This window comes from Halichoeres trimaculatus, unplaced genomic scaffold (genome assembly GCF_033239565.1).
Source record: "Halichoeres trimaculatus isolate MK-OKI-2021-1 unplaced genomic scaffold, fHalTri1.1 fHalTri1_scaffold_18, whole genome shotgun sequence".
NCBI lineage: Eukaryota > Metazoa > Chordata > Actinopteri > Labriformes > Labridae > Halichoeres > Halichoeres trimaculatus.
Window position 1 is genome coordinate 27315201 of NW_027437196.1, and position 17738 is coordinate 27332938.

Sequence of the window (17738 nt, forward strand, 5' to 3'; positions counted from 1 at the left end):
GATGGATGAGCTAGCTGTGCTAGCCCAGCAACAGAGGGAATACCAGAAGGCAGAGTAGCATTATGCTATTCACAGACATGGCTAATGGAGCTAACATCAGACAACAATGCCATATTGAAAGAGCTTTACCTGCTGTGAGCAGACAGGATCCAGGAGACAGAGACTGAACAGACTGCTGGGGAGGCTCAGTCCTGGACCCTGTGGAGGTGGAGACTGGCTGGGCTGGAGAGTGGTGGACGAGTGGTGGATGGGCTGTCATCATGTATTTTCTTGTGGACCTTGTTGCACTTTCTATACACTTTCTTACTTTTGTTTTCTTGATTGCTGCTGTGAGTCCTGAATTTCCCCTCGGGGATAAATAAAGTATTTTATATTCTATCTTCTATTCTATTTTTCTATTCTAGGACAATCTATTAAACAGTCTATAGCAGGGGAATTCAACGTTTTTCAGGCCAACTGAACCAGGCCCGGTACAACATATGGACCAGAGGTTTGCAACCTTACTTTCAAAGGAGCCATTTTGTCTCAGCTCAGCTGGTTTAAAGTTAATCTAGTGCCAAAAATAAATCTTCATCTTCACAATAAAGACTATAGAGTATATGGGATTCTAAACATGGTTAAAATCTAGTGAATAATTATCTCTACAAGTTTAGATATATTTTTCAATTTATAAAAATGCACATGTGATGTCTTTGTTTTTTTTTTTTTGTTTTTTTTTTTTTGTTAAATAAATTTGCATATTTAAAAAAAACAATGGAATTTAGAAATTGAATTTTTTTTTTGAAATTTATTAAAATGCAAAAATTAAAAACAATGAGATTATATACATTCGCAAAAAAAAAAATCCTGAAATGTTGAAATTATGGAAAAAAAAATCAAAAATTTCAAACAGTTTTGAAAACGTCAAACATAAAAAAATATATTTATTTATTTTTTGCTACACTTCAAGCATGTATGGTATATTAAGCTGACGTGTTGACAGTTAAAAAAAATCCATCCACACAGAATCAGAATCTGTATTTTTTTAAAGATTTGTCATTTTGTAGCTTTAGTTATCTTACCAGGGCTGTAAAACTTGAGGTTAGCCACAGGTGTACGGAAAGTTGGTGGGATGTTGATGTTGTAGGAGGTGAAGTAGAGCCATGGCAGGCTTTATTGACAGATGTGATAAATATTTAGCTCAACAAAATGTTAATACATGATTTTATTTCACCTCAATGTCTTTCATCATCAATACCCTCTGTAAGAAAATTAGAAATTCTTTATTTCAATATATTTTTTTTAAAGCTACAAGGAGCCGCAGGTTGCAGACCCTTCGTATAGACGTATCTTGTTAGTGCATATTCAGTCTTTAGCTATTCTGGGAATCTGACAGAGTCGGTATGTTACATGCAGCCATGTGATTGGCAGAGCAGTGATCGAGGCGGGTCTTCCTCTGTCTTGAGGAGCTAGAAGTGGATGCTTAGTGAACCTGTGCAGTTTTAGAGAGCTGCTGATTTACTGAATGTGTTCATCACTGACTGGTGAAGAATTCTGGTCTACAGTTTCCACCAGCAGCCAAAATATGACACGGTATACATTCATGTTCCAATATTTATGGCTGGAACATGCAGGTCAGACAGAAATCAGATGACATTTTGTGGAAAGTTTTAAACCCAGACATGTCAGGCTTGGGGAACTGATTTTCAGCTGAAAACCACTGAGCATAAACGCTGAGTTTGTGAGTAAAGAACACCCACAGCAGCGTGACTGATTCTGCCGCCCTAACCTTTTTGAAGACCCAGTTCTACCCAGGAGCAAGGATCATCATGTGTGCTCCGAAAGCTGCTTATTTCACCCAACGTGCTGTCACATGAGAGAAAAACACAGCTTCTGCATTTAGAGAACGCTATCAGACATCCTAACCCAGTATGAGACGATCTGTGCTTGCAGAGGACAAACAGTTGGTGAAAAGCAAACTTTCACACTGATGTTTGTGAGTCATGCAGTCTAAATAACGAGCAGAACAATATGTTTTTCCCATCAGCGCTGCCTTCAAAGCCTACGCACCCTATACAAGGAAAAACAACAGTCTGGTGTGAGATCTCTTTATTGTTATGTCAAAATTTCAATATCAGTTTATTCAGACTGCTTTTTAAATAGTCAAAAGTGATAAAAGCAACACAGGGAAGAGGTTACATCAGTACAAAAGAGTACGAAGACTTCTGTTTAAGACATTACAGATGTAAACTTGAAATCTCAATCGGCAAAAACATTCTGAGAAAATTTCACAAGGCGTTCAAAGTCTTTCTGCACAAAGGAGATCAATAATGCTGTGTGTTATTCATTTCACTGGATGTAGTCGTCCTTTTTTTTTTTCTTTTTGGAGTTGAGTCTCAGCTTCAATCTGTCAAGGCCGCATAGGGGAAATAAAAAAATCCACCACACATAAGACTTTAAAAAGCTTTAACACAAGTGTTGGTAAATTAGTGATTCAACAGAAAAAAAGAAAGAAAAAAAGATAAAGCATATTTTGGGAGGGTAAGATAAAGCTATCAAAGGATTGCAGCAGCTGAGAGACTCTGACGAACAGAATATGCTGGAACCAAATCACTGATCCACTAACATAACGCATCAAAGATCTGCACCTATGACTGAGTGAGTTTATTCAGTGTGAATGCTCAGACCAGTTCAGATCAGCGTACCCAGACTTCAACAGCTCTGAAATGAAATGTATCTCTGTGCTAACACCGCAGACTGGATCCGTTTGGATTAAACTCCTGCACAAACAGCTTTCTCTCCAACTCGACTGGTATGAAACTCATTCCTTCCTCTTTGTTTATCAGGTATCCTGAAGAAAGTTGTTGTGAAAGTTGTGAAAATAACAAAGTCAACCTGAAGCTTGAGTCTCTGTGTTGAAACAAGGTGCCTTCGATGCTGGCTGCGTCTGTTTTTCACACACGCTAACACCTTATGGGGACATGTAGGAGCTGCGCTATCTTTTTTCTGTAATCGTTTGGCTAACTGTGTCCTCCACAGGAACAGCTTTTCAACCGTGCAGCCTGCCAGCTTCTTATGGACGCAGGAAGGAAAAGTGTGTCCACCACCTACATGGATTTTCTGTTTCAAAAACTTCTAACCAGCGCTAGGAAGCCAGTACAAACTGCTGACCAACTTCTTTCTTTATTTACTTAGAAAAAAAAATCATAAACAGAATTTGTCGCAGAGATTTGCTCTGGATTTACATCAGTACCTGAGCTCCATGGAAGCAGTTTGGTTGAGGTTTAAAGTGAAAAAAAAAAAAGTGGTTACGTGTGAAATGCTTTTGTTTTGGTTTGAAGCTGGCATCGTAGTGCCGTGACATTGGTATGGTTCAAGCAGCTAGCTGTTTAAACTCAGAGAAGTCATCTTTTCTGACTGGTTGAAGGCCGAACCATGACGACTGCGTCAAAAGAGAACCGTCACCTTTAGATTTGTTGTCCTGGTTACGATAATGTAGGGGCACCACACTCTGAAATGCAGCACAGACTTAATCTCACTCAAGGACTGTGGTACAAAAAGAGTCCTCTCTTTTATAACAGTGGGCACAGAGGCACGAGAGCGGAGGGCGTTTCAATCACAGGGCTGGTTTTAGTGTCGCAGAGTCTTCACTGGAATGTTATTCATTACTTTGGCCAGACAAAACGAAGATACAGTGAGAAGTAGCGTGTGGTTTTGAACATATTTGCATTTACTGAAGTCTATATTTGGCTGTGCTGGAAAGACAAAGGGGGGTGTAGTTTCTGTGGTTATGAAAGAGGAGGCTCCTCCATGCAGCCATCATCTCCACTCTTCAAGCAGCATCCTCCATGTCTCTCTGTTCCCTTGGCTCTGGTCTCTGAGAGAGAAGAAACGACTCCCACACAGCCAGGCACTGAAAGAGAGCACACCATAATCATCATTATCATCATCATCACATGGTTTTATTTTAAAGTTTAATCCCCCCATGTATGTTTTAGACAGATCCAAAACACCTATTCTGATAATGGGTCAATTTGGGGTAATCTGCCAACCACCTTCCTCCAGGGTTTATTCTACTTTCAACACATCCTTCAACCACTTCTCTCTGAAGCTCTGTTGAATTTTATACTAACAGAGAGAAAAATCAACCTCATTTAAAGCTGCGTTCAGAGTAAGACCATTCGAATGAACTGCTTTGGCTTTTATGAGCCGTTACACATTATTTTAACTGCTGTGCTCAGTCCAACGTAACTCAACAGTCAAAGTCTTAACACCCACAGGTTTCATTTTGATATTTATCTAAAATAAAGGTGGATTTTGGTGAAATTGCTCCTTATTTTTTTTATTTAACCTTCATTTAACCACGAAAAAATACTCATTGAGATTAAAAGTCACTTTTCCAAGAGTATCCTTGCCAAGACAGCAGCACAGTAACAGTTTTACCACAGACTCAAATACACAGACATATGACAAATAGCTCCAGGATTCAAAAACATCATACGTCAGACAAGACGACTGCAGACAGATGAATTTGCCTCAAAATCATTAAAGATCTGTTTGAAAGAATCCAGACAGTACAGTTCACTAAGTTTCAGGCCTTTCTGTGGATTGTTCCTGCTAGAGGGCGCTGCAAACTCTTTTTGTTTTTGTAAAGGTTTGTTTTAGGGATGTTCACCACTTTTTTCAGACAGATACCAGTACAAGTACTCACTGATACCCAGTACAGATACTTCTAGTACTTTTAATACATAAAATTTAAATTAACAGCGACAGATCATTTTGAACAAAGACAGCACAGTCACTCTGACATCAAGTCCAAAATAAAACACGAACAACGCTCTGAGTTTTTTTTTTTTTTTTTTTTTAACCAAACAAAAGTGCAAATAAAACTAACAACTGCCAGAAATGAAGTATTTTTTTAAATAAACTAAAGTGTAAAATGAAACAGTTCAACTGCTAACTCTCTCTGGTTAATTTGTGTTGTCTGAACAGGATCTGACGCATATTTGTGGTTTCAAACTGCAGCAAGTGGCGTCAACTACTGGTGAAGATGACTTAAGGCTGGTCCACAATACAGGATTCTCCAAAACTTCACACATTTAGAGAGCACACACTTGATGAAAACAAAAAACAGATCGCACCAGATTTCTCTCTCCTGATCTTACAGTGTATGGTCTGCACTCTGAAGACACCACACACTAACAGATCCTTCAGCAGAGCTTCAGCTTCTTCACGCTCAATTTTCCAAATGTCCTGTAGTAAAACGTGACTTCTGTTTACACAAAAAGGCAGACGTACAGGAAAAAGCAAATATGTATGTTTTCGGACTCAACAATGTGAGTTGGAGGTGAGTAAAGTTGTTATAAGTATTACAGACAGATTTCTTGCTTCCTCTTTGGTCAGTCAGCTGTGTCAGCTTGCGTCTTGATTGGCTTTGCCCAGGTACACGTGAAATTACACACGCTACCTGCTCGGCTCCTCTCAAAACGCCCCACACACTACAGGATTTTTAGTCACAAATATTAAACATGTTCATTATCAATGATCTCTGAATCGGAGGCCTTCTGAGCCACTCCAACCAGAAAAATATCACTCTTAACACACCCCACACCACAGAAAAACCACTCATGACTTCATCAGACAATCAGGTCTTTGCTAGCTTTGATCGTAAGTGGGAGATCGGGACAAAAATCAGCCCCATTATCCTGTAGTGTGAACCTGCCTTTACTCGATGTACAATATTTTTGCAATGAGCATCAGCTTCTGATATCGGCAGCCTTCATGAGTACCGATACCTTGAAAAAAGGCTGGTATCAACCCGATACCAATACCAGAACTGGCCTAACACAAATTTTACAGATGAATCCACCATCATATCAACATCCTGTGGCCTGTTTAAAATTAACATAAAAACATGTATAAATGACAAAAATGATCATAAAAGTCTTGACGTACAAACTTGAATATATTTAGCATACATGCCTCAGTACATCCTCGTATCAACCAATCATTTCTGTAGTGTTTGGAAACAAGTGCAGTACAATTGCTCGAATAACAATGCCATCAACAACATAATCAATAATTGTGATGACACTTACAACAACACACATTTAAAGCAGTAACTGTGAAGGAATGGAAGGGCACACAAATCCAATGTTCATCACCTGCAATATCTTCAAATGCAACAATTGCTACGAATCTTGAAGCAACGTTAAAACAAACATACAAACAAAAAAATATATATAAAATTGAAACTTACATTATCATGAACCCCTCCTTCCCTAGCATGACTCTTCATTTCCTTTTTCATATTTGTGTACATTTGTATGTTCATATTCAGCTTAATCCAGGTAATGAATCTCAAGTTTTTTCCTTACACTGTTAAATTTTTTTAGGAGTACAATAAGACACCTGTTTGTTTATCCAATGTTTTACTGATAGTGGCTTCTCAGATTTCCAGGGAGTTAATATGCATTTCTTTGCTGCAGGGCTATTAAGTAAGATAAAGTATTGTTTATAATGGGAGGTAATATCACTGAAAATCCAATTTTTGGGTCTTGCTCTGCAGTGTACCCTATTGTCTTTGAAGTCAATATTATGGTTTATCTCCAACAGGATTCTAACAGATCGCTGCAAACTTGAAAGAGACCATGAGTTCCTGCACTTTTCTGTACAATATAGCTGAAGAGATAAGGTGGAAGCAGACCTAGGATTCACACTCTTCGTTGGCTTCAAACTTTTTACAAGCTGCTGAATGTGAGGATTAAAAGTTAGAGCATCATTGATTAAAATTCCATGGTATCTGTAATGGGATACATGTTCAATCAGCATCCCATCAAAGGTGTAGACTGATGGTAGGTTTGGAAGTTTTGACTTTTCGCCAGAGATCAGCATGGTTTTTGTTTTGTCTGCATTTAAAACCAGTTTTAAGTCATGAAAACTGTTTGTAACTGTGTCAAGGTCTGAACTGGGCTTGGCACAGGGCAACACAGTAGGGTGCCGTCAGCATAAAAATGGACATTTGCATTAAAAACATTTTACTCTATATTACTGATTATTGATAATAAATCTACATGGACATGTTTAACATGATGGGTTTGAATCGGTTCATTGTATCAGGCTGTAACTTTTGGTGTTTGGATTTTTTGTGACAAAGACATGGTTTCATAGCTTGTTGCAAACAGTCCTTGTGAAAGTATGCCTGAGAAAACATTTACAGAAGAGACCTGGAACCAGCTCATACCTCCTCTCCATCACCTCCTCTTCACCGCTCAGAGCAACACATAAAAACCTCACTGCTCTGCTCGGCCACAAATGTATAATTTTCTTTTGTTATACTTGGTTTAAAGTGCTAAGAAAAGCCTTTACAAATCTCACTTTTAAAGTCTGAAGTGGAGCAGTGTGGAGCAGGGTAATGATGGGTTTCCCTGGTAGAAGCGCTGCAGTAGAGGTACTAGAGACAGAATAGCAGTAACAGAGAGGCGTTCTGTTTTCACTTTCTAAAAAAAAATGAAACTGAGATGCTGGAGACAGCAGTACTTAGCAATTACGTTTTCATTTCAGTCTTTGAAATAATTTTCTCAGCTACTGCAGCTAACTTTAGTTGGATCTTGTAGGAGGCAGAAAACATTAGTTTGTAGAAGAATCTGTGCCAATGTAACAAGACCTGTTTCAGTAAAGTTTGGACGCTGTAAAAAAAATCATTGGTTCAGAGACTGGTGACCTAGTTCTAGCCCTTACACCCAACCTCTATCAGGTTGAGTGTAAGCTCCATACACAGACACTATGGTTAGGCCTGGGACGATCGTTAATAAATCAATTAATCGTATGATAAATCAAATGAACCTGATAATTTTGCTGGCCTCAATATATCGCCATGTGCATGCGTGTTTGTTTTCCTTATCTCTTCTCTCCAAACAAGCTGGATGACGAGAGGGTTCACTCTGTGCATCACTCTCAGCACCTGGGCGAGTTTGCTCCACAGCAGAATGAATGGAGTGAACTGAGTGAATAGAGTGAACGCTCTTGTCAGTCATTCAAAACCTTTGTCTCGGGTAAGGTTGCCAACTTTGAGGCAGAGGGATACGGGATGGGACGGGATTGCACGAAACGGGACGGAACGGGGCGGGATGGGACGGGGAGACGTGGGGGCTAGTTTCTCACTACACAGCACAGCTGCTGGGGTGGGGGCGCTAGTCTCTTGCTACCATACAGTCTATGCTTGCTACACTCATCCAAGAGCTGTGCCTCCATGCCGGCGACATCCATGCTGCAGTGTTATCTTCTTCCCAAACAACACGAAGTGACAGCGCTACGCACGAGGCGAGCCGCTTTCTGTGCCCTGCTTTTCATTGAAACCATAAATATATAGCAGTTTATGTTTGACCCTCAGAGAAATACAGGACAAAGTGCGCCCCTTATGGGTTCAGCACGGAACGCGTATGCTCAAGTCCAAATACGGGACGATTCCGTTATTCAAGGGACGGTTGGGGGGGCAGTTAGCATCAGGCTAGCATAAACACACAGAGTGCAACAAGTGAGCCTCGTGAGCTTGTCAGGGGTAACACATGTTATCGTAGGAGAAATAAGGAGGATAAAAAAGGTGATTGTACGCCAGCAGCAGCAGCTTTGACGCAGAAATGTATAACACCTTTGTCTGTATTTACAGTTACCATCTGCTGCTGAGAAAATTAAATGAAGCTACAGGAAATGAACAGGGACTGTCTGACACCTTCAGAAACTGGAATACAGTTAGACACAGAAACTAGCAGGAGGATCAAACAATGAAAATGCCTAAAACAGCCACAATGGCGTCATCAGTAGCCCAGTTGATTGGGACTTGGATCTGGAACTGGAGGGACACCGGTCTGAGGCCTGACTTGGACAGCTTTTGGACGGAGGTACAGTGGATGTCATACATGGACATTCAGCAGACACCAGAAATAGATGTTGTCTGAATTAACAGTCTGTACCCCCAGGACACCAAAATAACGGCTGAAATACACCAGATACGTCTGTAGCCTGTCTCTGCTCCATCACAATAGATCAGATAGGTTTCCATTTAAGTCAATTTGTCAGCTTACACTGAATGCGTTCTGTTGCAGTTGAGCAGGAAAGATTGAGAGGGACAGGAAGTTGTGACCGGAAACTACCCAAAAAACCCAGTGACTTTCAAAATAAAACAAACTGTGTCAAAATCAGTTTGTATTTATCTTGACTATGATGATAAACAGACATAATGAGCAGAGCCCGACCAGGAGTCAACAGGTTTAAGGTTTTACAGCCCAACATCTATGAAGCATAGACTGTAAAAAAAATGGACGTCCGCTCGAAGTGGGGTCTTCACAAAAACTGCTCCCCCTGGTGGCTGGCTGCAGTATAGGTTTTAAAATACTGCTTTCCAATCATTCCAGATGGGCTGTGGTCAAACTTTAAAAAATTATTACACCTGGTAGAAATGTTCCTCACGTCCGATTTTTATGGTGATTTGAAGATATCATTTGGCTTCCTTGTATCCAAGTCCTCTTTTTTCTGAAAAGTTTTTTTTTCATTAGTTATACGAGGTTAAAAATGAGGCTTTACATCACATTTAACAATGATTGACAGCTGCCGTTCTCATGTATTTTTTGGGGGGATCGTAAATTATGTCGGGAGGTAGAGTAAGGAAGTGATTAGACTCTTGAAAGAAAAAAAAAATATTATTTTTGTCACCCAGCTCCACACAGATTCTCCCAGAATCCCTCGTCGTCCCTACTGTGCAGAATCTGGCTCCAAACTGCTACAATGGTGGCGCCTGAGACGGCGGTATTTTGGCTTCAAAACCGTACAATGATAAATGGTGGAGCCACGCTGTCCACTCTACATACAGTCTATGGTATGAAGGTGTATTTGAGACATTAGACTTCCAAAAATGACTTTTCTTTGAACGTCTCTTTACTCAGTGGGGACTCTGTAGTGGAGATCACTGCATAGACTCTAAACTTCCAAACTCACTTCCAAAATACATCATTAAAGAGCACTGTTTCTGCATCACACAGATTTAGTTTACTTTCTGGTTTGTGCAGTAAATCACATTTCAGATTTAGGTTGAGAAAATATCAGGTGAACTCCCAATAATCCCGCTTCCTTTTTTCCATCCTGATGATTTTCTTTTCCACTGTCCTCAGAAGCACCTTCAGATGAGGCAGTTCTCTCAGAACTTTCCTAAATGTCTGTCCCAGCAGTTCCCTCCACTTCCTCTTTTGATCTCTCTTCTCTAACTGGCTCACCATCTCATCAGTGAAGGCACATTATCGCTCTGACAGAGGCACTGAGAGAGTCCCATTTCATGTGTGTGTGAGAGTGTGTGTCTATGTGCTGGTGAGTGTGTTGCAAAGCCTTCGACAAAGCAAATCACACTTTTATGGCATAAAAGCAGTTATCTAGATAGCAGGAGAGGCAGGAAGCCATGCAACCAGAAAGTGAAAATGACAAGCACACACTAACAGGCACAGACACCCTCAAAAGCCAATCCGTGAACCTGGGTTCCACTCTGTCAGCACACATCAATACAGCACAGGCAGTTTCTCCAAGGTAATAGCAGTTTGTTTAGAGGTGGCAATAAGTCAGAGCGTCAGCCCGTCCACTCTCAATTTAACAGCCACTTTTCCCAGACAGCACCCACAACTCCTCAGTGACACCGTGGATGAGCCTGCTGCACTTTTTTGTCACAGAAATGATTTTCAGGCGGCTGAAATGTCATTGGTCAAATTACACCTTGAAAGAGCCAAACACAAGACATAAGGAAGTTTTTGCTCCTTCAAGGTCCTGTGAGGAACTTTTTGTTTGTGCAGATTATGGTGTTCTTTACAGGCAGGGCCTTTTAGATTCCTGTTCATATAAACCTCTGTGAAGTGCTGTCTGACAATAAATCTGACTCTGCTGTCTTTTAATAATGGAATGCAACACCGTAAATATCTGCTGGAGAGGATTTACAAGGCTGCTTCTTCAGCATGTTTGTCTGCCACCTATTCCCTGCTCCCTCCTTACTCACAGCTGTGGAAGAGGAGGTGGCACCTTCACCCTCAGGTATTAAAAATGACAGTACAGACATGCTCAGTCCTGTCATAGACATCTTGTTTGTTTCTGCAGGTCATGAAGAGGCATCTTGGCAAACATCAGTCTGTGTCATAGCCCGTCAAAAACTCCTAGGTTATGTTGAAAACTTTTAAATCAATGACCAGCCTTCAGTCACTTGTCACCAATCATCAATGAATATGAATCGCACATCACTACTTCTTAAAGATGCTATGAAGAGGATCTGTTTTAATTGGACTGTATCGCCACCTTCTGGCGCAGAGTCTCAAGCACACTGTTGTAAAGATTTGACCTTAAACCAGGCGTGTATTTTTTATTCTAATTTTCTTTGTTCGAGACAACTTTTTACCAGATACAACCCAACAAGGTAAGGTATTTAACAGTACAGCTAGGTAGCGCTACGGTTTGAAACGTGACAACCAGCAAACGTTGAAGCAGCCCGTTATATGGAAAATTTATGACAACAGATACAAGAAAAGGCAAAGCAATGTAACTAAGAGACATCAGAGTTAGACACTAAAAATATATTTAAAGCAAGTAAAAGTATTCTAAAAGATTAAAATTAAGCCTTAAATAATCAAATGTAAAAATATAAGAACTATATCCAAATATATAAGCAAACTATAAAAATGGAATAAAGTATCAGACAATAAAATACTAAACTAAAAATGTAATGATAAGAATTGCTTAAAAAATTTAAATGATAATAGTCATTGAAAATGAAATAATTCTACACAAAAGCAAGGCTGAATAAGTGAGTTTTTTAAAATACGATTAATGTTGGAATGAACATTAGCACAAACAGTTTAGCTCCTGTGTTAGCCCTTAGCTTGTGCTCTATCTCTCTCCTGTAATCCTTATTCTGCTCTTCTGTCCTTTTTCTGTCTGACAGTTAGGCTCCAGTGTCCACCATCACTACAAAATTAATCACAGAAATCATTTTCAGCAGAGAAAAACACAGATCTCTCTTCTCACTACTTAACTCTGGCGTGGTGTTGACTTAGGCTGTATTCAGACCAGAAAAGTCCTTTGGTCCACTTGTTTGGTCCGGACCAAAGGGCGGACTTTATTTTTTTCATTTGGTGTGGTTTGTATTCAGATTGTACTTTTTGCAATTGGACTATATTCTGTAAAACCATCCACGTGTGTGACGATCAGTGCTCTCATTGGACAGCACTGACAAAGGCGGCACACAGAATACAGACCCAGAAATGGAGGTAAACATGTGTTTGTGCTCTTATTAGAGCTGCAAAATCATTTTCAGTTTCAAGAGCAGCTCCTTCAAAGAAGGCTTAACAACACCGTTTACAATTTTGAAACAGTGAAGACGAATGCGCGCAGCAAGGAGGCGCTATGCTCTGCCTGTCCTGACCCACAACATGCCAGCAACAGCGTGGCTAAACAGAAGACGGAGGATCAGGTATGAACTAAAGACGGTTAGGTTACGGTGGCTTTACAGACCAAAAAGGCGCATGTATCCTGTAGTTAGTTCGGATGGACCTTGGATTGTATTCAGACCTGCACCAGAGAACCATGAACCGCACCAGAGGTCGTTTGGAAGCAGACCGAGACCACCTCAAAAAGTGGGTCTCGGTCCGGTTGTTTGGTCCGCACCAGGGTTCGTTTGTGTCTATTCACACCTGCATGAAAAGTCCGCGCCAGTGTGCGAAACGAACCCTGGTCCGTTTAAAGTGGACCAAACAGTCCAGGTCTGAATACGCCGTTAGACTTAGACGTGCTGCAAATCAGTTGAGTCCTGCTTGACAAGAACAGGAAGCTAATAAGTACCATTTCGAAATAACCTTTATAGGTGCTGATAATCTCATTTTAAAGTGTGGATTAAGATCGGGCATATATCTAAAAAGGAGACTTTTTCAAGATCACTTTCAAACTCCTCACAGGGACTTTAAAGGATTTTAATTCCACAGTCCTGTGTTTCACCTCACTGGTTTAAGGAACATGACCTATTCACAGAAAACTAGAACCTTTTGCAGATGATAAAAGGTAATTAAAAAAATCATCATCGAATGTTTTCCAAAACAAATTTATCTATGACACCCACAAATTTCACAATCCATCACAGGGTGTGAAACTGAAACAGAAGACCATCCAGAGTTCACCATAGATAACACTGTTTTCCTCTCTTCTGCTGTGTTTGACGACCAATAGTCATCTTTGCAGTACAATTCAAAAGAGCCTCTGGCTCCAGAGGCAGATATCACACTAAGCGTGTTTGTAACAAAGCAGATTCAGATGCTCTAGTGGAACACTAAATCTGTACAAGGAGCCTGGATTTCACAGGCTGTCGACTCAGCACGGCCTTGTTTTTTTAAAGAAGACGACAGAGGAAGCTTCAGAGACAAGGAAACTGTAGCACATTAATCTGACAACAACAGAAAGGGCAGAGAGAAAAGGAAAGCAGATTGATTCCTCTGCAGAATGCACACAGAGGAAATCCATGCTGCTGTTATTAATCTAATAGACTTTTGTTCTGTCTGCTGGATATCAAAGTCCTCCACACAGACACATTCAAATCAAAAATGCATTTCCTGCCTTCTCATCATGGTTCCCTGCAGTGATTCTCCAAACACTAGGAGACAGTCAGAATATTCAAGTTAACTCAGCCTTTAACTTTTGAGTTAATGTAGCTTGTTACACCAAATTACTTAATATTCAGCAAATATCAAGCATGTTTCACCAGAGGGCATTTTCCCAGCTAAGATGCTGCAAACAGCGGGACGTCAACCTTCTCACAGCAGGTGAAGGTGCGGCGCTGCAAGATAAGGTTGAACTGTGCTTCTCTCAGTGACATCAATAAATGTGTGAACATAGATTAAAATCTGAGGTCAAACATCACACCAGCTGTCCGCAGTGTGCAGACTGGCTCACTGCTTCGTCCTCCCCTGCTGGACCTGTAGGTGTGTGAACTCAGGCCCACTGTCAAAGATGCTCTGAAAAGTATTGGTTCAGGTGATCTAGAGGAGCCATTAGCCTGATTTTACCACCAATCAAATAAACTGATTGCTACTTTGTGTGATGTCACTGGAATATACCATTAGAAGCTTAAAGAGGGGGTATTCTGCTTTCACTTTAAGCATGGATATAAAGTAACAATGTTGGATGTTTAGACTGAGTGTGGGCAAATTTTTAAACCCCTACATATTTGATGTTGTAGAAATCCCCAAATCTGTCTGTAAACTGTTCAAAACACTTCATTCTAGACCTTAATGGAATTTGATAAAATGATGAGTCCATCACATAAGGCTCAAACACCAAGGTCGTCCCTTAGCACTGCCTCCTGAGAGCTGGCCAATCAGAGGAAAGAGGGCTTTTGAAGCAGGTAACCTTAAAGCTGAAATATGTCAGATATGTGTCCACCCCGTCTCTGCTTGGTCATGGCACCAGATCAGATAGATTTCCATTCAAGTCAATCTATCAAATCACATTGGGGTTGTGTCTCAATGCGTTGATTTCGTGCTTCCTCCGTCCTATCTCCTCCACGACACCGGAAGTACTTTCCCAGTGGCCATTTTGAAGACTGTCCCAAAGCAATAATTGCGCTCAGAGGAGAGAGGAGAGAGGATTGAGGAGACTGATCGAGGAGACATGATCGAGGAGACACGAGAGCCGGCTTTGCGGAAGTCTTTTCACTGACCTACACGCCCCCATATGGAATATCACTCTCTGATTGGACGCTGCAGCAGCTCAGACTTTACATAAAACTTCACAAACACAACAGAGTTTAATGAGAGAAAAGATGGGCTGAGGACAGGCACAGAGGATCGTTCAGAAACTGATCATTAATCTGGTAATAAAGTGTTCACTGTGAGTTTAAAGCACAAAACACTGAACACAACCGTCATCAAATCAATATAACAGAGGATTAATACAGAAAACTGACTGATAAATAATATCTTCCTAAGACACAATAAGGTGGGTTATATTAATAAGTTTTAGAGGTCACGATCAGATGGGCTCTAGATAAAGGCTAAATAATTCATAAATAATCTCACAATTACGCATTTTACCGGAAAAATGATCCATATGAGCTTCTAAACAGCACACAGACTAAACAGAGAGCAGGTTTTTTCTTCATGGTAATGTGTTTGATAAACTGGTTAAAGAAACAGACAAATCTCTGTTACTGTTTCTGTTTGATCAGAGTTATTACAGCGCACATGTGCAGACGCACAAACAGCTGTTAGATCTGACTGACAGATGATCCAGAGGTGATCAGCTGATGCCGTCATCAATGAAACATGTTGCTTCATGTGACGCTCTGGAAGACAGGATGTCCCATTGCTCTAAAAACGAATCTCCTCCATCCTCTCTCCTCTCCTCATTTCCTTGCGTCTCTCCATCATCTCTGGTGGGAGGGACTAAGACGCAAGTGAATGACGCATGTGGAGGAAGGAAGGATGGAACTTTGGAGCTTTGAGACGCACCCTGGATCTGCTCTATTGCAGTCTGGCTGAGCGGCTGATTCGGTTGATTGCAGCTTATACGCAACCATCCTTTTTTGTGTTGGATGCTGGAGCTGTGAGGTATAAATTCAACGTAGGGAAGATCCAGTGGGACAGGAAGTCATGCACGGAAACTACCTAAAAACACCAACAGACTTTCAAAATAAATCAAACCATACAAAAATCAGTTCATGCAGTAGAAGTATTTAACTTGACTACGATAATAAACAGACATAATAAGCTGAGCCAGACCAGGAGTCAGCAGATTTGAGGTTTTACAGCCCAACATGAATGAAGAGAGACTCATCAATGGAGTGGGAAGAGCAGGAACTCCTCAGTCTGTGACTTCAGCTGTGTTAATCAAACGACTTGCTGGACTGAACACATAGGCGGTGTGAGTTGACCAATGCAGTCAACACACAACAGAGCGGAGCTGGACTGTTGACGTGTACTTGAGGCATTAAAGACACAGCAGCTGAGATGAAGAGTTTCAGGCAGAGGCTAAAATAAAGGTTTTCTAAAACACCAAAGAGAGAAAATTAGAATTTTACTGAACTATAAATCACGTAAAGCTCGAACAGGGGCACCAGAGGGACAAATTGCAGGCTAAAAAAAGCACAATGCCCCCTCTTGCATTCGCACAATAACAGTAAACCTGAGATTAAATCAACTTCATTCTTTTCTAAGGGAGTACATACCTAATTTAAATTCTAGGACCATTGAAAAGAAGAAAGAATTCACATTTCACCCAGTTGGATCTTAAAAAGGAATCTTCTTTTTGCATTATGAAACTCATCTTACAACCTACTCTGTGTTTAGTTCAAGCCAAATGTAGTAGCTGACCTTAATGCAATCTGAAAATACAGAAATGAAGAATAAAAGATAGGGGAAGGGAAAAATATGTTGATAAAATTAAAAACATGCAAATTTCTATTAAAAACAGAAGATTAATTCAGCCTCACACACACACACACATGCACACGCGTGAACACACATTAAAAACAAAAACATTACACAAACAAGGGCCAAAGCAGTAATTAGGGCTTATCCCGGGGTTTATAAGCAGAGCAGAGGCCTGATTAGCTGACAGCTATCCTCCAGGCTTCATTGATGCTGAACATGTAAACACAGATAATCAGGAAAAATACGCACAGATGCCAAGAGAACTCTCTGCAACCTTTTAACACACATAAACACAAACACACAGAGTGGCAAAGCCTCATCCAGCCCACAGACAGATGTGCTCCTCTTATTTAGGTTAGTTAACCTTGTCTTCAAACACAGCTTGCTGTGAACACAATGGATTACACTATTCCATCCTGTTAGAGCTGTTTCTATTTCTAAGTGTTGATTTGCATAACAGTATGTGAAGCGACTCACTCGCAGGTCTAAAGAGTTCCTGCCTCTTCTGCATGGTCCAGTGGAGGGTGGGATGAAATGCTCAAATGCTTTCTCTCTCTCTCTCTCTCTCTCTCTTTTTTTTTGGCTGCATCCAATCATCCCTCCTCTCTCCTCACCAGCCCCATGACTCTGTGTGCCTTTGGATTATTGATACAAAACTAATCACTGTTTTTGATAACCTTCTCATAAAAGCATAAAAGCAAAGTGTGATCAAAAACTTATTGGTTTACATAAACATGATGTTTTTAAATGATTAACTATGACTTAATGTTTATCCAGCACTGTGGGCCCTTGAGTATTGTAATCTCAGTCCTCTGTATGTGATTTCACTATCTTTTAAACATCTGAGTTAGAAAAAAAAAAATCATCCCCCTGTACAGTGTGGGCCGACAGTAAAATTAGCCATTCAGACCCAGCTGCTTTTTGAGCTGCTGTGGTCTTTTTTTGGTTTGGTGTGCACTTGTTTTCTGGTCTTTTGAAGCCAGCCTCAAGCAGAATCTGGAAGAACCACAACTTTTATCACTTCTGCATAGGCTTTATTTTTTTAAGCTGGCTGTTTCCCTTTAATCAAACGACCATGCAGTGTAAGGTGTTGACTACTGCTGCATACTGCATGCTCATAAAGGGATGGACATGGTCAGCAACAATACTCAGGTAGGCTGTGGACTCTAAACCATGCTCAGTTGGTACTAAGGGCCCAAAGTGACCCAAGAAAATATCCCCCACACCATTACACCACCAGCAGCAGCCTGAACCGTTGATACAAGGCAGGATGGATCCATGCTTTCATGTTGTTGATGCCAAATTCTGTCCCTACCA

At 40.6% G+C, this 17738-nt stretch overlaps 1 protein-coding gene across 2 annotated transcripts in view; it reads right to left on the reverse strand.

Annotated features, from left to right (window-relative positions):
- Window positions 1-3675: 3675 nt before the first annotated feature.
- Window positions 3676-17738, reverse strand: part of snx7 (sorting nexin 7) — a 70237-nt gene continuing 56174 nt past the window's right edge. For both annotated transcript variants that reach the window (XM_074694084.1, XM_074694085.1), the window contains exon 9: window positions 3676-3892. In XM_074694084.1, coding sequence (XP_074550185.1) covers window positions 3812-3892 — 81 coding nt within the window. In that variant the 3' untranslated portion in view covers window positions 3676-3811. The remainder of the gene's footprint in view (window positions 3893-17738) is intronic.